Source organism: Emiliania huxleyi (genome assembly GCF_000372725.1).
Source record: "Emiliania huxleyi CCMP1516 unplaced genomic scaffold EMIHUscaffold_28, whole genome shotgun sequence".
In the NCBI taxonomy this organism is placed as follows: Eukaryota; Haptophyta; order Isochrysidales; family Noelaerhabdaceae; genus Emiliania; species Emiliania huxleyi.
In genome coordinates, this window is record NW_005199926.1 from 929,555 (window position 1) to 952,807 (window position 23,253).

Sequence of the window (23,253 nt, forward strand, 5' to 3'; positions counted from 1 at the left end):
ACACACACCAGTCGACTCGCATCGGTTGCCTCCATGAACGGCGGAGCTATTCTCGAGCCCACACCACACCTGGCTTCAACGTGGACACGCCCATAGCTGGGGACACTATTAGGTCACGCATGGCATCACAGAAGTTTTATCTGTCTCTCTCTCTCTATGTGTCTCTCCCACCCACGGCACCGGACGACACACGCCACAGCCAATCAATAAGAACGTGCGAGTACGTTCTTGTTTTGGGCAAAACAAGAACGTGATCGCATCACTCGCTAAGGACGTGAAAACAAGGCCTTACCCAGGGAAAGTACGTACGTATGTCTGAAATTTTTCTTCGCGCGCTTACGCGCGCGACTAGTTCACGCCCTACGGGCGTGTGGCCTGCGGCCACTAAGGTTGCCAAGCTCTGGAAAAAATCTCCCATGTCGCAAAGAGAAAAATGAAAACGGCTAGCACCCACCGCCCCTGCCACCCTCGGCGTGTGCCTCGGCCGCCCCTGTCAGTGTGCCTGTGGTAGACAGGACAACAAGTGGGTGGCGAAGGCGTTAGTTTGGGAGGGGAACGTGCCGCATTTCCGATTTCCGACCTCGTGAAAGAATTTCAAACTCGAGGCGGCGCTCCCTCTCTGCCGCCTGCACCGCCTGCACCGCCTCACGCTGCGCCGCAGCGGAGTGCGAGCGACCCCGCTGCTCGACGAGCTCACCCTGATCACCACCAGTCGTAGCGACGCCACCAGTGAGTGCGTGCAGCAGCCCGCGCGCCGCGATCACCCTCGGCAGCCCGCTGCCCCACCTGGCCACTGGCGACGCTGACGGCGGCGGCACTCGTGGCGGTGACACTCGTGGTCGCAGGCGGCGCCTGGGCAGCAGAGAGAGCTGTCGCTGCAGTGCTGGCGGCAGCTGGCGGCGGCGGCTGGGGGCGGCGGCTGGCGGTGACATTGCTGGCGGCAGCCATGCCGCCACAGCAGCCCGCCGCGCCGGCAGACTGTTGGATGGCCACAGTCGCGAACGTGGGTGAAGTCCCGCCGCGCCGGCAGACTGTTGGATGGCCACAGTCGCGAACGTGGGTGAAGTCGTGCGGCGCAGAGACCAGCTCATTCGCCGTCGCCGGTCCCTTGATCACGGGCGCCGTCGCCGGTTGACCCGCGTCCATGGGCGGATTCAGCAGGCCTGCAGCCCTCCAGCCGTACACACCCCGCTCTAACCCTCTCGGGCTCGCGGCGGGCACTCTGGGAAGATCCGCGCCAATCTTTTTTTGCTACCCCTCCCGGAGGCCCTTGCGACCCCTCTCGAGCCCTCCCGCCACGAAGATCCTCCCTTTGTCCGACCGTCCCTCCGAGCCCACCCGGCGCCCGAGCCCTCTTGCCTATCACCCGAGCTCGGGGGGGCGGCGAGCCCTCCTGGACCCCACCCACAACCCCTCCCGCCTCGCCCAGCCCTCCTGATCCCTCTCCCTCCCGGAGTCCCGGTGGACCGCTCCACCCTCCCAGCGCGCTAGCCCTATGGGACCCTGTGGAGCCCTCCCGACGCCGATCAGACGCACGGGGACCCCTCCAGCCCTGTGGGCTGGCGAGCCCTCCGGGGTCGGAGGGGTGGAAGTGGGAGGGCTCGACACGAGGACGGACCCCTCTCGCTCCAGGAGCATACATCGAGATCTCTACGCGACACCAGTAGATTTGTTGAGTGGAGATCGTAGATGCCGATCAGAGATCTTCCACACACAGCATCTCTCACAAAACTCAGAGATCTTTAAGGTTCTTCGGGCCAGTTGGGGGGGGCAAACCCTGCCCGGCCCCTAGGACCCCAGGTAAGGCCCAGGTGTGGCCTAGGGCATCAGAAGGGACCAAGAGGAGTCCAGTCTGAGCCATAGAGCCCATGTCTTTGCCCCCGAAGGTCGCGTTCAAATGCCCGGAACGGACGTCACAGTGGTGTCCGGCCGGCGCGATCACCGAGCTGTGACGCTCAGGGAAGACTGATGAGGTGCTGGTTTCTTTGCCCAGGCCTGGCCTACGACCCATGCTGGATCAGCTGAGCAAGGTTTGGGGAGAATCCTATATTAGGGTCTTCAGATTTTTTGACGGATGACCGAAAATGGGCAAAAACGGGGTGATTTCGGTCATCCATTCAGATCTTCAGATTTTTTTTCACCCCCCCCCCCCCCTGGAGAGTGTGAACTCAAACCTACTTCCTGACCGTAGCCTGACCGTCCTTGTGTAACCGTGTCTCATGTTTGGTTTGTCCTGCCGCGCACATTGTCATGCACTTGGAGCACTTGGCATGCTGTTGGGTTTCTCCTGCCGCGCACATTGTCATCGACTTGTATCCGACTTGGTGGTTGTGGTGATGTAGCGATGGTGTGGGTCTCTAGTGACCTATACAGCTCCTCCGTGTTCCGTCTCCTAACATGGTACCGACCGGTGAGTGCACGGAGTGAGCAGTGCGGCACTGAGGCCGACATGAGAGCTGGTGCGGCACACAAGCGAGATGTGTTGCCGCACAGCATTTCCGGCTTACGCTCGATACGTTGGCTGGCACCATGGGCAATGCGAGCCGTGGTGATTGGCTGGGCACAGAGGCTCGGCGCACGGTGGCACAGCGGCCGCCAACTGCTTGGCTCGGAGGCTGAGCAGAATGAGTACAACCGCAACATCAACTTGGGTGCTTGCGGATCTTCTGCGACAGAGCGCATCTCCGCCAGCACTGCGGCTGTGTGGACACGAGTATCCCCTCTTGCTTCTCCTTACCGGTCCGTTCTCCTCGCCTACGGACCACCATCGCAGCTGCTGCCTCCGCTACCAGCTCTCGGGCTGCTGCAACGGCAGTTACCGCAAAGATCTCGCACCGAATGTGGACCCTGCCTTTCGCCGCCGCTACTTCCGACGTCGCCGCTCGACACGACCGGAGCTGTACGCGATGAACACGCGACGATCGACACGCCCTCTCTGCCTTGTGTGGCGATTACCACGTCGTGGGGGAGTGTTGGGCATCTGTTCGACGTGGCAATGCCACTCTACCTCATTGCTGTCTCTTCCTCGTCTCGCCTCCTCGCGCTAGCCCGTCCCGCTATCCAACGCCTCTGGCAAGAAGTCCAATGCGCCTCTACGAGCGCCTCTGCCGTCTGGACGTCTGAGACTGAGCCTGCCATCTCCGACGTCGGCGGCCCGTGGCGCAACATCAACGTTCGGGGCATTGAAGATCGTCCTCACGTCCCTGATGCGCTCATCCGCGTCAACGCGGCGAGGCCTCCCAACGGCCCAATCGCCGCGCCGCAAGGGGGCGCCCCCGCTGCCGCTCCCGCGCCCGCCGCGCCTGCCGCGCCCGCTCAAGCCGCCGCCCCGCGACGCTCAGCCCGGATTGCAGCTCGCGGCGCGCCATGACCGAGCTCCACAACGAGCTCCTGTTCATTATCTCCCCTTTCTCTCTCTCCGCCCACTCGGCCGCGCTTTGACCCCTTCACTGGATCATCTTAGCGCGCAAGTCTTGCCAACAAGCAAGACCATCCTTCGCGAAGACGCAAGGTTGGACGCTTAGCCAGCCCCGCGAGACGCCGGCGGGTAACCGGCATACACACCTACGCTCAGACACATTCACACTCTGCTGTTGTTGTCTGCCGCATCCTCATTCATGAAGACTGCGGAGACAATGGGGGAGTGTTGGAGAGTGTGAACTCAAACCTACTTCCTGACCGTAGCCTGACCGTCCTTGTGTAACCGTGTCTCATGTTTGGTTTGTCCTGCCGCGCACACTGTCATGCTGTTGGGTTTCTCCTGCCGCGCACATTGTCATCGACTTGTATCCGACTTGGTGGTTGTGGTGATGTAGCGATGCTGTGGGTCTCTACTCGAGTAGTGACCTATACAGCTCCTCCGCCTGTAAATACTCGTCCGCAACCTGCACACGCAGCCAATCGGGCTCGTCGTCAATCAAGCGAGCTCAATGCTGCTTTCACCAGCCGTGGCATTCGCCGCGGCGCTGCTGTACTTGGCCGTGTGCCTCACATGCACGACCATCAAAGCCTCGTACGCACACGACGCAGCGGCAGCGCCTCTCGAACCGATCTTTATCGTGGGCAGCTACGCTATCATAGCATGGCTTGTGACGGCGCGCGCAGCCCGTACGGCACCAACTTGTGGTGCAGCGGTTGCCGCGTCCTTCTCTGCCTTCGCTTTTTCTGCGATAACGCTGCAAGTCGCGGATTTCTTCTTCTTCCTGCACATGGGCGAGGACCTCCGCTACTCGACGCTCGTGATGGCGCTCGGTGTAAACCGCGTGCACATGCTCAAGACCGTGCGCAGCAAAGTCAGCCGCTTCGACCTCATCGTTGCGGGCGTATGCACCATCACAATCGCCCTCTTCACCGCGGGCGGCCTCTGCCTCCGCTGGCTCTGCAGCGGCAGCGGCAGCAGCATCAGCAGCGGCAGCAGCAGCCGTCGCAGCAGCAGCGGCAGCGGCAGCGGCGTCAGCAGCAGCAGTAGCAGCCGTCGCAGCAGTATCATCAGCGGCCACGCAGCATCCGGCCACTCTCGCCAGCGCGTCCTTCTCCTCGCCGCGCTTGTGGCTGCGCTCGGCCTGAGCCTGCGCGGGCTCATCGACCCGTCCCGCGTGGCGAGTGCGCTGACCAACCCGTGCCGGGTTAGCAACGCGGCGCTGCGCCTTCTGCTCGAGTACCGCAGCGAGGTCCTGCAGCCGGCGGCCACGGCCTTCGTTGCGAGGCTACCGCTGGACGACCCGGCAACTTCCGGCGACGGCGTGCGCGGGCATGGGCTCGCGCCGTGGTGGCGGCGTCGGAGGCGGTGGGGCGAGCGCCTCCGCGGCAACCTTACCGACGCCCGCGCCGAAGCTGACCCGCAGTCGTGTGTGACCGCCACTTCTCCACACGGTGCAGCGCCCGGCATCCGCCGCGCACCGGATGTGGTGCTGGTGATGCTCGAGAGTGTCCGGTGCAGCGGGCTCTCAAGGCCGAAGCTGTGTTGATCGGTGAGTGAAGAGGGTCGTGATCAATGGTGAGTAGGTACAGCGACATGCCCACGGCGGCGGGCAACTCGACCGCCCACAAGCGCAGCGGGACGGTGGCGCGGCTGCGCGAGGCGGGCTCGCTCGTGCACGCGCCCCTCGCCTTTGCGACGATGCCGAACACGCTCAAGCAGACGTATGCGGCTCTGTGCGGCGTGATGCCCGAGCCCCGACACTGGGACCAACACGTGCAGGAGTTTGAGCCGCAGTCAGCTCTGCTCGAAGGGTGCTTGCCGAGGGTGCTGCAGCGGCGGCGGCTGCTCGCCGAGGAAGGCGTTCGCCGCGAGGGTCGAGGGGCGGCGGTGTCCGACGGCGGCGGGCTGTACCGCAGCGCCTTCCTCACTTCCTCGAGCGTCGTCGACGGGGTCCACTCTTCGCTCGGCTTCGACAGAGTCGAGGGGTTCGCCGGCAACGGGGCGGGTCTGCAGGCAACTTTCCAGTCGGGCAGCGCAGCGGAAGGGACCTTTGAGGACTTTGGCCACGGTGGGTACGAGCGGACAAACTGGCTCGGCCTCGACGACGACGTGCTGCTGCCGCCCGCGCACGCAGCCATCCGGCGCGCCCACCTGTCTGGCCACTCCGCCTTTTTGACGCTCTTCACAGTCGGCACACACAGCGGGTACGCCCTTCCCTCCCACATCGGCTGCTCGCCCGACGCAAGTCATGTCTTTGTCCATCACGCACTCAACCGCACGCGCGGAGCGAGGCACGACAACGAGAGCGCGTGGAAGCGGCCGAGGCACGATCGGCGCAAGATCGGCCGGTACAGGGCGCCAGCAGCGCGCACCTCCGCCGAGGCGGCGCGGAGGTATCGGTGCGCCGTCGCGTACGCAGACAGCTGGCTGCTCAAGTTGGCGCGCGGTCTCGACCGGAAGGAGCGCGAGGAGGCGGGCGGGCGGCGAGGCGGAGGCAGGCGGCTCCGGCTGAGCAACACGCTCCTGGTCGTGGTGGGCGATCACGGGGAGGCGTTCGGCGAGCACGCCGGCGAGCAGCAGCACGGCACGGCGCTGTACAACGAGGCTTTGCACGTGCCCATGTGGCTTGCGGGAGGGCCGGTGCGCCGAGCACGCGCGGCCGGCCTGCTACGCACCTCGGAGGACGGCGGACTCCCCTCGATTCATCGGCTCGAGGACCTGTCAGCAACGATCCGAGACTTGGTGGGGTGCTCGTGGCGGGCGCTGGCCTCGGCGGCGGATGCGCGGGCGGAGGCGGCGCAGGCGTTGCTGTACGCGAGGCTCGGCAGGCTCGGCTTGGGGGGGCGCAGCATGCTTGCCACATCTCCCCCGCGGGAGGCGCCGCGCTCGCACCTGCTGATGGGCATGTTTGGCACGCGCAAGGTAGGGCTTCTCCGCCGCACGGGCGGTGGACTGACCGAGAAGGCAACCTTCAGCTGGGAAGGGTGCGGGCGCAAGTGCAGGCTGCTCGAGTCGACTCTCCACCGGCTCGACACAGACGCAGAGGAGCGAGCTCCGGCCGGCTTTGCCGGCCACAGCGGCGGCGGGGGCGCGGGAGCGGCGAGCAGCGACGGCGAGCGGTCTGCGGGCGGGGCGTCGCTCGCGGAGTGGCTACAGTGGTCGATGGGGTTGCTCGCCTCGCTCTCATCGCTGCACCTCTCCATGCGGAATGCGTCGGGCGGGCGCGGGCGCGCGGATAACGGCTCGACGCACGGCTCCAGTTCTACCTCGCTCGAGGCGCGCGACGCGTTGCTGCGCGCGAACGAGCGGCTTCGCGCTTGGCTGGCGCAGGTGGCGCCATCCGAGGACGGCACTCTCAGAGTCCGCCTCGAGACGAAGGCGTCGTGCGCATGCGACCCCGGCTTCGTCGACCTCGGCTCGTGTAATGCCGCGCATCGTACCTCACGGCCGCCAGCGGCGTTGGTGCTAGTGGAGCGCGGCCCCGAGCAACGCTCCAGGCACGACCAGACCCGAGCTTTGAGCTAATACGCGCCGGCACGCGGCGAACTAAAGTTCAATCAAAACCATATTGTTCTCACTCTGCGCCAAAGACGGTTAATTGAAGACTCAAGAGAGAGAGAGAGAGAGAGAGAGAGAGAGAGAGAGAGAGAGAGAGAGAGAGAGAGAGAGAGAGAGAGAGAGAGAGCGGAGAGTGCCTTGAAATTTTACGTTGGCGGCGGTGCCGGTGGGGCGCGCGCGGGGGCGGCGGGTGTGCGTGGGCGCGGCGGGTGTGTGCGGGATGGTCTGTGGGCCCGAGCGAGCGATGCGTCATGTGTGTGTCCGCCTTGCGGTTTGTTTCATAACATCGAAGGCTAGCACTTGGAGCACTCGGAGTGCAGTGGCTAGCTCAAAAAAATAGAACTAAAACGATACATCTAAGGCTACGTGTAAGCTCAAAGAAATAGAACTTCGGTAACTACATTGTACCCCCGAGTGCCCGCCGCACGTGTGCGCGCGCTGCTCGCTCGCGCGCTGCTCGCGCGCGTCCTTTTTCTGCAAGTCCGTTGCTTCGAGCGCGTCGGCTCAGCTGGGCTCGACAGCGTCCAAACGCGCAGTGCACGCTACCGCCACTATTGGCTGGCAGAGGCTCCGGCCCAGCTGGGCTCGACAGCGTCCAATGCGCAGTGCACGCGACCGCCACCGGCTCCCCATTGACCTGGTAGAGGCTCGAGCTAGTTGCCACGGGGCCCGGGGGCGAGCAGTTTTGCCAACCGAGGGCACCCAGCTGCTCCCGACCGAGGTAGCAGGTGCAGCGGCAGGGCCACGCGCGAGTGTGTGCCTCGTCGGCTTGTGCATTGTCCTTACCACCGGCTTCTTGCTGGTGGCTGATCTTGGCAGTGTTCCGAGCATGTTGCACGATGCCGTCGCCAGCTTGCTCGGCGCGCTCCTGCCACTCAACCTTTCGCCAACACCGCCGCCGCCGTCGCCGCCACCGCCACCGCCACCGCCACGGCCCTCCGTTGCGCCCAGCCCACTGCGCTCGCCATCGCCGCCGCCGCCACGTCCACCCTCACCGCCGCCTGCTCCGCTTCCGCCGCCGCCGTTCCCCGTCCCCTCACCCCTTGCACCGCCTCCAACCTGGACGACCCATCCCCATCTAAACTGCTGGTGGGATGGGCACGGCGCGGACGAGGTTGACTCGCCTGCGGGGAGCCACGTCGCCGGCGTCTTGTCGATGCACGCCTGCCAGTCCGCCTGTCTCGCCTCGCCCATCTGCGAGGGCGTCGTCGTGCCCGCCAACGCGGATTCGCTGCGATGCTATCGCAAAACACGCATCAACATCGATGTGTGTGATGCGTCGGACGCCTTTCACCTCTACACGGTCACACGCTACTGGCCGCCCGCCCCCCCTTCGCCGCCGCCGCCGCCGCTGCCTGCTAGCGTTGCGGCGATCAACGAGCGCTTCCTCAGCGGCCACCCCGTCGCGACCGTGCGCGGCTGCGGCGTGCTGGTGCACCAATCGGACGCGCAGCAGGGGCGATGGCCGTGGGAGGCGACGTGGGGCCGACTGGCAGCTTCGCTCATCAATGCTGAGGCGCCCTTCATGTTTTCGACGAGCGCGATTGGCATCGTGCTCTCTCCCGAGGTGGTGGAGGAGGAAGGTATCATCTACTGCTCGTACCCAAACGACGGCAACTCGATGAACAGCGGCAATTGGGGCTGCGACGGCGCCACTGCCTGGGGCGCAGAGGGGCTGCGGCTCGCGCTGTCGGAGCAAGCGCGGCGAGGGCGCGACGAGTCGTGCCTATGGGGTGCGCCAACGGCGGAGGACCGTTCCCACTGCCGGTACAACGAGGTCGTGCTGTGGGGCGAGAAGTTCTTGCAGCAGCTGCCACGGATCGTCGAGGCCTTCTTCTACCCGATCAGGGGCCGCGTCGACTCGCGCGAGGGCGACGCCGAGAGCGCGCGAGCGGCCCGCCGCGCGTTCCTCGATCAGTTTGGGCTGCGTGACACCGACTTCACTCGCCTGCTCACGTTTGACGTGGCGGCAGCGAGGCGAGGGACAGCTCCATGGGCGGTGGCGCCTCTGCACTGACCGCGGCGGGGGTGCGCACATCCCTCTTTCTTTTTGAAAGCAATTTAAATGCTTAGACGACGGCTTCCTAGGCCGTCGTCCTCGCCACAAAAGCCACCGTCCTCCGACACCCGCCCCACCCCTCCCCAGCTCCCCACCTCCTTGCTAAAAGAATTTTTACAACAAAACACCGTGCCGCCCGAGGCGTTGCCCATCCCCGTTAGCCGGTGCGCATCCGCGCCGCCTTCGCCTTGCCGTTGCCCTTGCTGCCAGACGAGCTCGACGATTCGGCCTTGACCTCCGGCTCCATGCGTGCCTTGCCCTTGGTGGAGACGCCGTCGCCGTCGGAAACGGAGGCGACCTTCTGCGCGAACTCGGCGTCGAAGCGAGTAAAGCGCAGCTCGACGAGCGTGCGCCGCGGCGCCTTTTTGTGCTGCACGAGCGTCGCAAAGGCGGTGACGCGCGCCGGGCTGAAGTGGCCCACGTAAATGGCCAAGTCACCGCCCTTACGATTCTGCTTGTCAGATACCCAGAATACTGGCACGAGCTGCTGCGGGCTCGTGTTCGGGTTCATTAGCTGCGCCGACTTGTTGCGCTGGGTGCCGTTGCTAACCCAAAACTCGAGCACGTCGGTAATCGAGGGTGAAAGGTCGTTGAACTCCTCGTTTAGGACCAGGTGCGAGACCACGCCATCCTTGGTGCAAATCGCGCCCTGAATGGCGGCCGAGCGCAGGCCGAGCGCCCCCGCGTGGCGGCCGAGGCATTCGCGCGTGATGCCCTTCTGGCCACCCGCGCTGCCCAATAGCAGCTCACTCTGTGCATTGGTCCGCGTGCCGAGGTCGCGCGGCTTGGCGGGCACCGGCCCAAGCGCGGCCGGCGCGGCCGGCGCCGCGGCGCCGCTTGATGCGGCCGCAGCTGGTGCGGCCGGCGCGCCAGAGCCGCTTGAGGCGGCCGGTGCAGCCGGCACGGCCGGCGCGCCGGCACCGTTTGAGGTGGCCGGCGCTGGGACCACGCTGCCTCTCGAGCTTCCTGAGGTGATGGAGGCCGGTCCGCCCTCGCCGGCGTCGCCTGCACCCTCGCCTCGCTGGCTTTTACTGGCGCGCGGGCGAACAGCCCCCACCTTGCCTTTCTTGGCAGCCTCAGCCGGCGCGTCTGAGCGTGCACGCTTGGAGGCAGAAGCGGCCGCGGGCACGGGAGCAGATGCCGCAGCCGCAGGTGCAGCGGAGATGAACTTGAGCTGACCGGCCTCCTCCTCTGCGACTGCGTCCAGCCACTTGGAGATGGTGCCGTCATCGAAAGAGATCTTGATGCGTGCGGCAACAATCCCGTCTGGCTCGAGCTTTGACTTGTACTCGGAGACGGTGCCGTCAAACCAGTCTCCCTCGCCATCGTCGAAGAAGACGGAGACGCGTTTGCCGCACGTGTCAATCATAGGCCTATGTCACCCAACCGCTGCGTACGCCCGTGCCCCCGGGGGGCGCAAAAAGAATTTATGAGTAAGCCCGCCGCTCCGCATCCGCAACGCGCCCTCATGCGGCGAGAAAGGAGAAAAACGCTCGAAGCTGCGCTTTCAGAGTTTTCAAAACTATAGCCGAAAGAAAAAGAAATATGGTGCTCCGTGTCCAGACTCTCCAGCAGCTTCTTGCTCTTCGGAAGCCCCGGACTGAGGGTACGCCAATGCTACCACGCTAGCCGTATAGCTGGGAGCGGCAGTGCACTTCTAAGAAAAATTAGATATTCTTATCTTTTTGCCCCCCTCCGAGACTAGGGACAGAACCACACCAGTATCAGACCAGAGGGACTGCGCCTCGCCCCCGCTTGCCCTGCCTGCGCAGGATAGCGTGCCCCGATAACGGCGACACTTAGCGAGGGTCACTGCGCAAGGAGGGGGTGCGAAGCCTTTTTCTTTTGTCCTCTCGGGGGCATTTTCTCTCGGCGCCCCTGGCCTATGACGGCTCCTGCTTTTCTTCTTTCTGGCGGCATGAGCGGCGCAACGAGCCCAACTCTGCTGCCCGAGCTGGCGGTGGGCGAACTGGCCTCGCTGCGCGCCTTCCTCTCCGGGCAGGGGACGCGCGGCACGTCGCTCGCGGCCCAGCTCGACGCGCGGCACGACACCGAGAAGCAGGACACGCTGCTCACCTGGGCCGCTCGTCACGGGCAGGCCGAGGCGGTGCGGCTGCTGCTCGAGGGCGGCGCGAGCGTGGGGGCGACGACTGGCGGCGGCGGCTCCGCGCTATATATCGCGTGCCAGGAGGGGCAGATTGAGTGCGCCCGGCTGCTCCTCAAGGCTGGCGCGGCGATGGACCAAGCCAAGCAGAACGGCGCCACGCCGCTGTACATCGCGTGCGAGAAGGGCCGCGTCGACATCGTCCGGCTGCTTCTCGAGGCGGGCGTGGCGGTCAGCCAAGCCCACAACAACGGCGTCACGCCGCTGTTCGTTGCGTGCGGGCAGGGCCACCTCGAGTGCGCCCGGCTGCTCCTCGACGCTAGCGCGGCGGTCGACCAAGCCTGGAACAACGGCTCCACGCCGCTGTCCATGGCGTGCGCAGAGGGCCACCTCGAGGTCGCCAAGCTCCTCTCCTCCTACGGCGCCTCCCGCGCCGCTACGCCCTTTGGCACGCCCGAGGAGGTCGCGAACCGCGCAGGCCACGCCGACCTCGCCGCCTGGCTGGTCGCCAGCCGCGGCTGGACGCCGCTCGCGCACCTTGAGACCCTCACCGCCGCCCGCGCCACCTCCCTCCTGCGCAGCGGCGCGAGCTTGCGCGAGGGCGAGCCGACGCCGCTGCAGCGCGCCGCGGGCGGCGCGGGCGAGGCGGCGGCGCTGGTCCGGCGGGCGGCGGCGCCATGGTCGCCGGCAAGCCACTCGCTCTTCCCCGCGGCGGCCCGCGCGCGGGCGGCGCTCCTCGTCCTCTCGCTCTACGAGATCCACGAGCGGTACCACCTCGACTCGGCCGGAGCCACGAACGGCATCGCGGCGCTCGACTTTGGCCACTGCGTCTTGGGCTTCGCCATCGCGCGCGAGTCGCAGTAGGGGAGTTGCAGTGGGTTCGCGCCCTCACGGCGCTGTCTTTGAGTTTGCGAGCGAGGGGGAAGAGTAGAGTGCGAGGCACGCACGACGGGACGGACACTACCGCGCGGCTCCGTCGAGCTCGTCCCTTGGCAAGCTCGAGCTGCTGGCGCTGCAATGTTGGTGCTGGCTGCGTCGCATCCCCCTCGACAACGTTGGCGGGCCGGGAAGTATGTCGGTGTGAGGCCGACCCTAGAAAAAGAAAACAAAGTCCCATCGCGGAAGAGAAGTCAACCACCACCCGCCGTGCACGGGGAGCACTTTAGCTGGTATGATCCTGGTGGCCGTCGTCGCAGCCACCGCTTACTCGGCCGCCCGCGGCGGGACGCTTGCGGAGGTGACGCAGCCGGCTTCGGCCGCAATCTGCGACAACGTGACCCAGCACTCGGGCTATTTCAAGCTGACGACCGGGAGAAAGCATTACTTCTACTGGTTCTTCGAGAGCCGGTCGGCGCCGAAGACGGACCCACTCGTGCTGTGGATGACCGGTGGGCCCGGCTGCAGCAGTGAGGTCGCGCTCTTCGGCGAGAATGGTCCTTGTTCAGTGAGCGCCGCTGGCACGGGCACGATCCGCAACAAGTACAGCTGGAACACGCGGGCCAACCTGGTGTACATCGACCAGCCCGCGGGCACGGGCTTCTCGTACGGCAGCGGCCTCGATCACGACGAGGCGGGCGTCGCGCGCGACATGTACGACTTTCTGCAGCAGCTCCTCCAGGCGCACCCCTCGTTGCAGCCGCTCGACTTTTATGTCGTGGGCGAGTCATACGCAGGGCACTACGTGCCTGCTGTTACGCACGAGGTGTGGGCAAACAACAAGGCGCTGCCGAGCGGCGCGATCCAAATCAACCTCAAGGGCCGAGTTGATCCGAGACTCGCCGATATTAGATCCGGATCCACCTCCAGAGTCACCAGAGATGAGCGGCACATCATCAGCAGGGCACGGCCATGGCCAACGGGCTATCGGCGCGACGGTCTTTGAGGCCTCCCGAACCTTCTCGGAGCCTCCCTGCAGGCACGTCCGTGGGCAACGGGCTCGTCGCTCCCGAGATTCAGTACCAGTACTACAAGGACATGGTCGTCTCGACCAACGGGTACCCTGCCCCTCCACCCCTGCCCAGCCCTTCAGACAAGTCGGACCCTTCTCGGACCCTTCTCGGACCCTTCTCGGACCCCTCTCGGACCCTTCTCCGATCTTTCTCGGACCCTTCTCGGACCCTTCTCGGACCCTTCTCGGACCCTTCTCGGACCCTTCTCGGACCCTTCTCGGACCCTTCTCGGACCCTTCTCGGACCCTTCTCGGACCCTTCTCGGACCCTTCTCGGACCCTTCTCGGACCCTTCTCGGACCCTTCTCCGACCCTTCTCGGACCCTTCTCGGACCCTTCTCGGACCCTTCTCCGACCCTTCTCCGACCCTTCTCCGACCCTTCTCGGACCCTTCTCGGACCCTTCTCGGACCCTTCTCGGACCCTTCTCGGACCCTTCTCGCCCTAGGCACAAGCCCGCCGTGGGCAACCTGACGCACGCTGCGATGCAGGCGGCCACGTCGGCCACGACTCCGCCATATCTCCGGCACATCTTCTCGGCCATCTCTCGGCCATCTCTCGGCTGTCTCTCGGCCATCTCTCGGCCATCTCTCGGCCATCTCTCGGCCATCTCTCGGCAGGCGGCCACGCCGGCGTGCATCGCAGCGATCAAGGCGTGCCAGGCCGTCGCCGCGTCGTGCTTGGTCGCGATCGAGGTGCGCTAACTGCTTTAGCTGAGCGGTGGGGGAGTGACAACTGATGATACGGCGCCATGGTCGCGGTGAGGTGTGCAACGCGGCGCTGCTACTGCCGTACCAAGCAAGCGGCATGAACGTGTACGACATGCGCGAGCCGTGCGAGAAGCCGCCGCTCTGCTACGCCCGGCTCTCCAGATGCACCCTTCTCCTCTCCTCTCTCCTGCCTAGCCTCTTGCCTTCACTCGACTGCGCCGAGGACACGGCATGGCCCGCCGCACTCCCGCCGACGTAGACGTGGGGAGATGCGAGGCGGCGCCTGGCCCTTGCCCCACCACCTCGTGTGTGTGGAGACCTCTTCCCCTCGCGGTGTCCCCCCCCCCCCCCCCCCAAACACACACACACGCCCACAGGACTTCTCCAACGTCGCCACCTACCTCGACCGCGCCGAAGTGCGTGCCGCCCTCGGCGTGGGTCAGCGCAAGTGGTCCGACTGCAACCACGTCGTCGCTCTCGGCTTCGAGCTCTCGGGCAGCTCCTCGCCACCACCGCCATCACCGCATCACCATCACACCTCCCGCCGTCGCATCACACCTCCTCACTATTCAACCACCACCACACGCCACCTCCCCACGAGCCCCACCCTCCTCTTCATCCTCATCCTCGCCCTCATTCCCCCACCCACCCCAGCAGAGCCCCCCCCCCCAAAGCGTCAGCTCTCGCCCGCCCCCCCGCTGCTCAGGCGACTGGATGCAGAGCTACGAGAAGAAGCTCCCCGACCAGCTTGGCGACGGAGTGCGCGTCCTCATCTACGCGGGGGACCAAGACTACATCTGCAACTGGCTCGGCAACCAAGCCTGGGCACAGGCCACAAGCCGCCGCCGCACCGCGCCTGTCCGCGCCGCTCCTCCCTTGTCTGCTGACACACCCCTCTCTCCCCCCAGGCCATGCCATGGCCGCACCGCGCCGACTTTGCGGCCACCAGCCCGGTGCCGTGGATGGCGGGCGGCAAGCAAGCGGGCACGCTCCAGTCGTCGCACGGCGAGATGCAGCCGAGATACAGCCGAGATGCGGCCTAGATGCGGCCGAGATGCGGCCGAGATACAGTCGAGATGCGGCCGAGATACAGTCGAGGTGCGGCCGACAGTACGCGGTCCATCTTGTCCTTCCGCCGGGGCCGCTTTGTAGTCCACCCCCCCCCCCTCCCACACTCACCCCCCCCCCCCCCACGTAGGCTTCTCCTTTCTGCGTGTGTACGACGCCGGCCACATGGCGCCGCGCGACTAGCCGGCCAGCATAATCACAGCCTGCCCCTCCCAGCGGACTGTCTTCTTTAGGTCCCTCGCGACCAGCCAGCCAACGCGCTCGCGATGCTCCATGCCTTCCTCGACGGCGAGATGTGAGGGCCAGACGCACCGGCGCGGCGGGTCGGCGTAAGACACGTAGTTCGGCGATGATTGCGAGGATCCGCGAGCAAATACGGGGTTTCTCGCTCCCGCTTTTTGTTGTCTTTTCGTTAATCCAGATTGTCAGAAATGAACAGATATTTATCTCAATGCTCAAAGTAAAATAAGTATTGCAAAGCCGTACTCAAAAAGAGATTTAGAGAGAGATCACCGCTCCTGCCGCGTGTGGCCTGTGCCAGCTACGACTCTGACTAAACTCTTACGGGCTCTCTACCCTCTAGAGAGGCCCGGTACTGTGGTGTGCCATTCGGTTTTCCACAGTGATGTGACCTAAGTATCGCGTCCGGTCGAGCGAGAGCGGTCGAGCGAGAGCGGACCGCGGGCCGGCGGGGACGGTGCCGGCACGGAGGTACCTTAAGGTACACACTCTCTAGACTCTACTGACGGTTGCCTATCGGAAGAGGTCTGCGTAGGGGATCAGGTCCGCCTCGCCAAAGTTCTTGAGGTTGGGCATCACGCTGTTTAGCTGGCTCTCGTCGACGCCGACCCACAGCGCGACGCCCTTCCAGATCGCCTCCCATGGCGAGGTTGGCAGCATGGGCGCATTGCCCGAAATGGACTGCGGCCCGTCGACCCTGAGCTCTGGGAATTGGCCCCGAATGTTGCCGCCGTTGACGCCCCCGCCCATGAGGAAATGGTTGCTGCCCCACGCGTGGTCGGTGCCGGCGCCGTTCGTCGTTATGGTCCTCACTGCGAGAGGTGAAGGCCGTTTCGGCGCTGAAGCTCGCCGATGAATATGTCGTCTGGAATGCATGTGGCATTGCTGCCGTCGAGTTTTGTGTCGAGCCACCGCCCCGCGTAAGGCTGCGCAGTTGAGACGTAGCGGATGGACTCGCGTAGACGTATTTTGGTGTCGCCTGGCTGCCAGTTGGCTGCCGTGTAGTCGTCGAGGGCGCGCCACTCCTTCTGCAGATCGAACCAGTTCCAGATAGTCTCGATGGCAGCAAGCGCCCGCGCGTACGGGCTTCCTGATTTGCAAGTGCCATCGATGACTGACTCCGGAGTTGGAAGAGACTCAGAAGTGGGGAGGCTGACGCCCTTGGGGTAGAACTCAGAGATCTTGCCGCCGCGCAAGGTGTAGTAGATGTTGTCGTCGCGCGCGGCTCGGATGGAGGCCACCTCGTCTCGCCTCGAGAGCGCGGCTCTGTACGAGTTGACGGCGGCGTCTCGTGCACCGTACCCGCCGGAGCGCTCGGCTTCGGCGAGGTCCGGGCTGCAGGCCACAAGCTTTGACCAGCATTTGAGGAGGGAGATGTAGTAGGCCTCGGCGGGGCCGCGCACGCCCGTGCGGCCCCCACCCGTGTCGTTGGGCACGCCGACTGATGTGACGCCCGTGTCGACGCCGGAGCCTCCCGTGATGGTAGGGAGCATGGCCTGCCTCTCTCTTAGTGTATGTAGCTCTTACGTACATTCCCTCCCGGAGGAGGACTGCTGATTTGTTGGTAGAATTTCACAGAAGTTTACAACAAAGCTCCCTCGCACGACACTGGGCACGGGACTGGCGTGCACTGGCACTGACACAGGTACAACACGGGAGCACCTAAGCGACTCCCAGCCCCACCCTTTTGAGGCAGGAGGGTGTGACGACTACCCCGCACGCCTGCCGCTTCTACCCCGACGCCGACCGCCGCGCCCCAAAATTCTTTTCTCCGCTTGCCAACTCCTCCGCCTCTCATGCTCCGCACGCGTCGCCAGAAGGCGCTGGCGCCCTGCGAAGATGTTTTCAGCACGCTTCCCAGCGAGCTCTCGGAGCGTGTCATCGCTGGCATGCCGCCTGACTCGCTCGCGAGGCTGGCGCTCACCTCCAAGGCTCTGTCTTCGCTCGTTGCAGTGCGGGTGATCGACAAGGAGGTCTGGTCGGCACCGATCGAACTGCTCCAAGATGCAAGCGAGCTCAAGCATGCGGTGCGGTCCGTCTTTTTCGCGCGCGCGCGCTTGAACAAAGACGCCGAGGACAAGGACAAGGCGCACCAAATGGGCGTCGCCCTCCTCGCCCGCCTCAAAACCATGTGCTCTTCGCGCGAAGCTGTTGTTGTTCAGCTGGAGGAGGCCGTGCGCGACCAGAATGGGGAAGGGCTCAGGCACGGCAGCGGGCTCTTTTCCTGCTATCCGCACAGCGGAATCACAAACCAAGTCACAAACCTTCTCAAAAAGCAGCGGAAGCAGTGCGTCGTGGCGTGCAGTCTTGCGATGAAGCCCGATGCTTTCTTGGCCTTTGCCTCCAAGGTGACTGAGTCGCAGAACTGGGACGAGGAGCAGCGGCGGCGCACGTGGAGCGACACCTTCAGCTCGGCCATCCGCTCAAACGTCCACCGGCTCGACTGGACGCCGCATCTCGTGGTTGACCTCGCCGAGCGCTCTCCGGCATACAAGGACAAGCCTGACGTCGAGTCTCTGACCTTGCTGCTCGACGCCATCCCGCTCTCGCTGACTGCGCTCAAGGCGTGCCTGCGCGATGCCGATCTGCCGGTTGAGGCGGCTGCTGCCGCCCTCGTCTCGCACATCAACAAGATTTGGAGCGACCAGCACGATGACGACGAGTGGGAGTACGAGTATGAGGACGACTTCGAGCAGGAGCAGTGCTTCAAGGATCTCGCGCAGCTCTTCCTCACGGTGACGCGCCAGCTCGCACCGCCGGTCGCGGTCATCCTGCTGCTCGTGCGCAAGCTCATCAAGGAGGACAGGGAGCGCCACGAAGAAATCGACTACAACAACAACGACAATGAGTACCACACCACGTACGCGCGCTTCGTCGCCACGCGCACCTTCCTTGCCGGCTGGGCCGCCTTCATGGACTTCACGCGCCTCTCAGGCCACGAGACGGAGGCACTTGCCGCCGGCCTCGCCTCCTTCAAGAACAGCGAGGTCAAGGCGTGCTTTGTGCCGATTGCGCTCGGGTGGATTATGGCGCTCGTGCAGCCCCTCAAGCAGCCTGGCCGCCGGTCCAACCAGCAGGACGCCGAGCTCGCCGCGACCGTCGAGCGGGTCTGCCGGACGATGCTCGCCTGAAGCGCGCGGACGCGTGACGGCAGGGCATCTCCCAGCTCACAGCGAGTTCCACACACTGAAGACGGCTCTGGCGGCATGTGTCACGTCTTTGAGCATCACATGTTGTCAGTGCACGTGGACTCCCCCCCCCCCCCCCCTCCTTTGTTTTCCCGGCGCAGCAATCTTTCAGAAAAGAAAAGGACCGCCGGCTGTCTGTCGAGCGGATTGTTTTAACTCCGTCAGGGGCACGGGACGCGGCACAAACCACAGGACGGGCAGAGACGAGTGAGCCTTCCCATTTTTTTTCCAAATCTGCGAGCCAATTCGTCCGTCCACGCACGTCCACCGGGGTTCTGGCGGGCAATGTTTACATGCGGTCTGCAGCGCGAATTGCCACCGCCCTCGCGCTCTGCTTGCTAGCGTCCGCGCAAGACACGGCGACGCACTCGGCAACAAACGCCGCTTACAAGTACCTGGCGGCGGCCCAGACGGCGCAGCAAGCGACGGAGCAGAGGTTTGCCAGGTTGATGCCGTCGCATTCTTCACACACGCACGCGAGTCTTCGGCTGGCCGCAGCGGAGGCGTCGCTGCAGCTAAATCACGCACAGCACGAGAGTCTTGTGGCTGCTGCCTCGGAGGCCGCCGGCGAACTCAACTACCAGGCGTCAGGCTCCCGCACCTTCTCAATGCGTGTGCCTGCAATGCTGATGTACGCCCCAATCGCTCAGGAGCTCGCGGCGATCCAGCAGCGCAGCCTCGCGCAGATGAAGCAGCAGTCAAGGCTGGAGGCTCTCGAGCTGGCGAGGGATACCTTCGAGCACGAGGCCGATCAGCTCTACGCCCCGCTGTTCCCATCTACAACGAGCGATGACCAAGGCGGCGGCGGTGATGCGCTCAGGCGCCTACTTACTCACAGAGATGTCAGTCTGCGAGGAGCTTGAACATTGTCAGGCCCTGGCTAGATCTGAGCTAGATGTCTCGGCCAGACCTCCTAAAGTGGGCACATCCCGGCTAGATCTCGGCGGTGTCTTGTCGCGCCATGTAGTGCATCGTCCCCACCCACGAAGTGCACTTCGAGAGGGTGCAGCTCAGTTCGCCCGAGACGCCAAAGTCGGCAATCTTGACGTTACCCGCTGCGTCGACGAGCAGGTTAGAGGGCTTGATGTCGCGGTGGATGGTGCGCCGCTCCTTGTGCAGGTAGACGAGTCCATGCAGCACCGCCCGGGAGATCGCGCAAAGTGCCGCCTCAGCAAGCGGCGAGCCCGTCGCGCGCTATGGGCCACGTCGATTTTCAGGGAGTGCTGTATTGTGGCTGTGCGGGCACCGGGGAGGCGCAGGGGGTGCTGTGGATGGCTTTGCGGGCGCAGTAGGAAGGAGCAGCGTCTTGGGCCTTCTCGGCCAACCTGCAGCTCGAGCAGTGTAGCGTCCATGTACTCGAGCGCGAGGTGGACGGCGCCGTCGCGGTGGAAGGCGCCGTAGAAGGAGACAATGGAGGGGTGACGCGACTCGTGCAGCGTCTTGAGCTCGAGCAGGATCGCCCGCCGCGCCGCCTCGTCCGCCGACACTGGGATCACCTTGAGCGCGAGCACCGAGCTGGTCGGAAGGTGTAGCACCTGAGGCAGTGGCGGTGAGAAATGCGGTGGTGAGAACGGCGGCGGTGAGGGCGAGCGCGATGCCAAGAGCGCGGCGGGGCGTGGCGAAGCGACGGCGACAGGCGGGCGGTAAGATATGTCTGGAGGCGGCCGGGCGCCTTCTGCACCACGCCCGATGAGCCGTGGCCGATGGGCTCGAGGAGTCGGAGGTCGTCATACTGCACCTCTGAGTGCGCAAGTGCCTCACTCAGCCGCTCGAAGTCGCGCTGCCTCGCCGCTGCCTTGACTGCTGCCTTTGCTTCCGCGCTGGCCGCCGCCGCCGCTGCGGCCACTGCAGCGGTGCCAAAGCCGCCGCTGAGTGACGAGGTGCTCGCCTCTGAGCTGGCTGCGAGCGGGATCCCCGTTGTGGGCGACACCGGCGACGGGATGGAGATTGGCTGGATCTTGAATTGGCTCATGCGCAAGTCGGCGTTTGGCGTTGGTCGGACCCCGGGCCGAACGTTTCGGAGGTTCCTTCTACAGTAAGTAAAAGCGGTCGCGAGCCCCTTCGGTCACTTCTCCAAACCCTGTCAGCAGTCCTCCTCCCGATTCTACGTACACTGGAACAATAGTTAGAGGCTGCGCAGGCCGTCCCGTTTGCATGTTTGCATAAAAACGCCCCGCGCGCTGCGCGCTGCGCGCGCCGGGGCTCTGTCTCACTCACGTGCCGCAATATGTGTCACACACGGCGGCTTCTGGCACCCCTCGATCCTTCCACTTCTACGCACACCCACTGGGGAAGGGGCGCTTGGGAGCGGGGGCGGGGGCGGTGGGCGGGGGCGCGCCGCGGAGGGTAGGGGTAGGGGTGGGGAAGACGGCGAGGAGGGGGGGGCGGCGGCAGCGGCGGCAGCCGCGCGCGACGAGGGCAGAGCAGCAACAATTCCTGGCAATTCCTGGTGCTTGAAAGGAGGAAAAGAAAGAAAACAATCTGCGGACGATCGATGGCGACCCAACACGCCAGCCTCAAGCGGCTGCGCCCGCCGCTCTCCGGTTTCATCGTCGACGGCTTCAACTTTTGCGAGGCCGACGTGCGGCACTACCTGCTAACGCATGCGCACAGCGACCACACCTGCGGCCTGCACGCGTCCTTTGACCTCGGGACCGTCTACTGCTCCTCGGTCACCGCGCGAGTGCTGCGCGCCACGATTGGGTTGCCGGAGAAGCGGATCACCACCATCGACGTTGGCCAGTCGATCGAGGTCGAGGGCGTCCAGATCACCGCCCTCGACGCCGGCCACTGCCCCGGCTCGCTCATGTTCCTGCTCGAGCACCTCGCCACTGGCCACACCGCGCTGCACACCGGAGATATGCGCGCCTCGCAGCCCATCCGCGAGGCGGTCTGCGCAGCCTTGCTGCGCCGCGGCCTGCTCCGCCTCTGCCACCGCTGCAACCACTCGCCCTCTCCCACCACCTCCGCCATCGCCGCCACCGCCGCCGCCACCGCTGCCGCCGAGACCACCGACGCCGCCGCCTGCCCTTCGCCCCTTGCGGTGGACGTCCTCTATCTCGACACGACCTACTCCTCGCCGCGCTGGCGCTTCCCACCGCAGCCAGACGCGCTGCGATGTCTCGCCGCCGTCACAGCCGCCGAGTTGCGCCGCGAGCCGCGCACGCTGTTCGTCGTCGGCTCGTACCAGGTTAGGGTTGGGGTTAGGGTTAGGGTTAGGGTTGGGGTTAGGGTTAGGGCTAGCCGCGCACGCTGTTCATCGTCGGCTCGTACCAGGTTGGCAAGGAGAAGGCAATCGCCGCGGTCGCGCGCGCAGCGGGCGGCCGCGCGCTGCTCTCCGAGCGCCGCGCGCTCTCGCTGAAGCTCTGCGGCTTGTGGGACGCCGAGCTGCACACCGTGGATGCCGCCGACCCGCAGGAGAGCAGTGGAGAGCAAGTATCTCTCGAGGGTACCCCGAGAGGAGCCGAGAGGAGCCGAGAGGAGCCGAGAGGAGCCGATTTTAACCCCCGAGAGGCCCTGAGAGGCCCTGAGAGGCCCCGAGAATACCCGAGAGGCCCCGAGAGGAGCCGCCGACCGCAGGGCGCGTCTAGCAGGCGGTGGGACGCGGTGATGTTGCCCTCACAGTAACAGTACACCGCCGGCCCGTAGGTACGCGTGCACGTGATGCCACTCTCCGCGGGCGTGGAGGCGCACGAGGCGATGGGTGCGCTGCTCCAGAGGCACGGCGAGCGCTACGCCGCCGTGGTGACGTTTCGGCCGACGGGGTGGGCGTACTCCAAGTCGGATGAGGCGGGGTCTTCCCTAGACGCGGAATATCTCCCCATACCTCCCCGCATCTCCCCATCTCTCGAGCCCTAGAAGCGGAGTACGTATTCATGTCTTCCAACCCGCGCTCGGGCGGGCACGCACTCCGCCGTATTCGGACCATCTCCCGCGGTCTTCGCTGCACTCGCAGCCGCCTCGTCTTCACGCGGTGCACTGAAGAAACCGCACACCACCGCCCTTCCCGCCCTGAGGTTGGCGCATCCAGCGGCGTAGGCGGGTCTCCCCAAGCCGTGGGTCGAGGGGGCGGGCAGCACGCGCATGTACGGAGTGCCGTACTCTGAGCACTCTTCGTGGGAGGAGCTGCAGGCCTACACAGACACTGCTCATGGAGTAATGCAGTGGGAATGATCACTCGTCGTAATAGCATCATTGCAACCATGACTCGCCGTGGGCGGAGCTGCAGGCCTTCGTCGCGGCGCTGCGGCCGCGCGCCCTCGTGCCGACTGTCAACGCCGCCACCGCACGGGACAGGGAGAGGCTGCAGGCGGCGTACGCGCACGCGATGGACCTGGCCGCAGACAAGGGCCGCCTCGACTGGCACTTTCGGCGGCGCCCATCCTCCGCGGTTGGCGCCTCCAGCTCCAGCGACATCGGAGGCGGCGGAGGCACTGGCGGCGGCGGCGGCGGCGGCGGCGGTAGTGGTGGTGGCGGCGGCGGCGGCAGTGGCGGTGGCGGCGGCGGCGGCGGCAGGGATGCGCCGGAGAGCAGGGATGTCCTCTCTTCGGTAGACCTCTCCACGGTAGACGTTGGCGAGCAGCGGCGGCGGTGGAGGCAGTTCGCAGCTCGCCTCTAGCTGTGAACAGCGTCTCTTCACACCTCCCACTGTGAATAGGTGGAGGCAGTTCGCGCGGTCTCGCCCGCAGCGGCACGGCGGAGGGGCGGGCGGCGCGGCGGAGGAGGGCGGCGGCGCGGGTTGGCCGCGAACGGGCGTGGGGGGGGCGGCGGAGGCGGCGGAGGCGGCGGCGCTGGCGGCGCTGCGCGAGGTGCTAGGCCCTAGCGCGCCGGCGGAGTACGCGGCGGCGTTGCTGCGCGACGCGGGCGGCGACGCAGAGGCGGCGGCGGCGTTTCTCCCCCCCCGCCCCGCGGCGCGGTCTCGGCCCCCCTCGGCTTAGCTCGGGGGCATGCCCCTTCCT

At 65.5% G+C, this 23,253-nt stretch overlaps 5 protein-coding genes across 5 annotated transcripts; 4 read left to right on the forward strand and 1 right to left on the reverse strand.

The window, feature by feature from the left end:
- The first annotated feature begins 2,597 nt into the window (after nucleotides 1-2,597).
- On the forward strand, nucleotides 2,598-3,495 carry EMIHUDRAFT_354649 (hypothetical protein). Its single transcript, XM_005776459.1, has one exon. It carries the CDS (start codon nucleotides 2,996-2,998, stop codon nucleotides 3,368-3,370), a length of 375 nt encoding a protein of 124 aa, XP_005776516.1. The 5' UTR covers nucleotides 2,598-2,995; the 3' UTR covers nucleotides 3,371-3,495.
- Nucleotides 3,496-12,313: 8,818 nt separating this feature from the next.
- EMIHUDRAFT_450683 (hypothetical protein) lies at nucleotides 12,314-15,304 on the forward strand (the record flags this gene model as incomplete). The annotated part of the gene is made up of 10 exons (XM_005776460.1): nucleotides 12,314-13,016; nucleotides 13,058-13,136; nucleotides 13,538-13,580; nucleotides 13,710-13,784; nucleotides 13,855-13,947; nucleotides 14,177-14,294; nucleotides 14,506-14,643; nucleotides 14,719-14,804; nucleotides 14,998-15,035; nucleotides 15,101-15,304. The coding sequence occupies 10 exons, from the start codon at nucleotides 12,314-12,316 to the stop codon at nucleotides 15,198-15,200; spliced, it is 1,473 nt and encodes a 490-aa protein (XP_005776517.1). The 3' UTR covers nucleotides 15,201-15,304.
- A 3,284-nt stretch (nucleotides 15,305-18,588) lies between these two features.
- Nucleotides 18,589-19,179, forward strand: EMIHUDRAFT_207191 (hypothetical protein; the record flags this gene model as incomplete). The annotated part of the gene is made up of 2 exons (XM_005776461.1): nucleotides 18,589-19,102; nucleotides 19,169-19,179. The coding sequence occupies 2 exons, from the start codon at nucleotides 18,589-18,591 to the stop codon at nucleotides 19,177-19,179; spliced, it is 525 nt and encodes a 174-aa protein (XP_005776518.1).
- Nucleotides 19,180-19,228: 49 nt separating this feature from the next.
- On the reverse strand, nucleotides 19,229-20,267 carry EMIHUDRAFT_101283 (hypothetical protein; the record flags this gene model as incomplete). The annotated part of the gene is made up of 3 exons (XM_005776462.1): nucleotides 19,229-19,489; nucleotides 19,621-19,830; nucleotides 19,977-20,267. The coding sequence occupies 3 exons, from the start codon at nucleotides 20,265-20,267 to the stop codon at nucleotides 19,229-19,231; spliced, it is 762 nt and encodes a 253-aa protein (XP_005776519.1).
- A 522-nt stretch (nucleotides 20,268-20,789) lies between these two features.
- On the forward strand, nucleotides 20,790-22,742 carry EMIHUDRAFT_450684 (hypothetical protein; the record flags this gene model as incomplete). Its single annotated transcript, XM_005776463.1, has 4 exons — nucleotides 20,790-21,185; nucleotides 21,944-22,084; nucleotides 22,334-22,420; nucleotides 22,518-22,742. Coding segments are annotated over 4 exons (849 nt in total), but the record flags the coding sequence as incomplete, so codon positions are not given.
- Nucleotides 22,743-23,253: the final 511 nt, after the last annotated feature.

Coding starts and splice junctions, on each gene's coding strand:
- EMIHUDRAFT_354649 (XM_005776459.1), top strand. CDS start 2,996: ATGCCACTCTACCTCATTGCTGTCTCTTCCTCGTCTCGCCTCCTCGCG.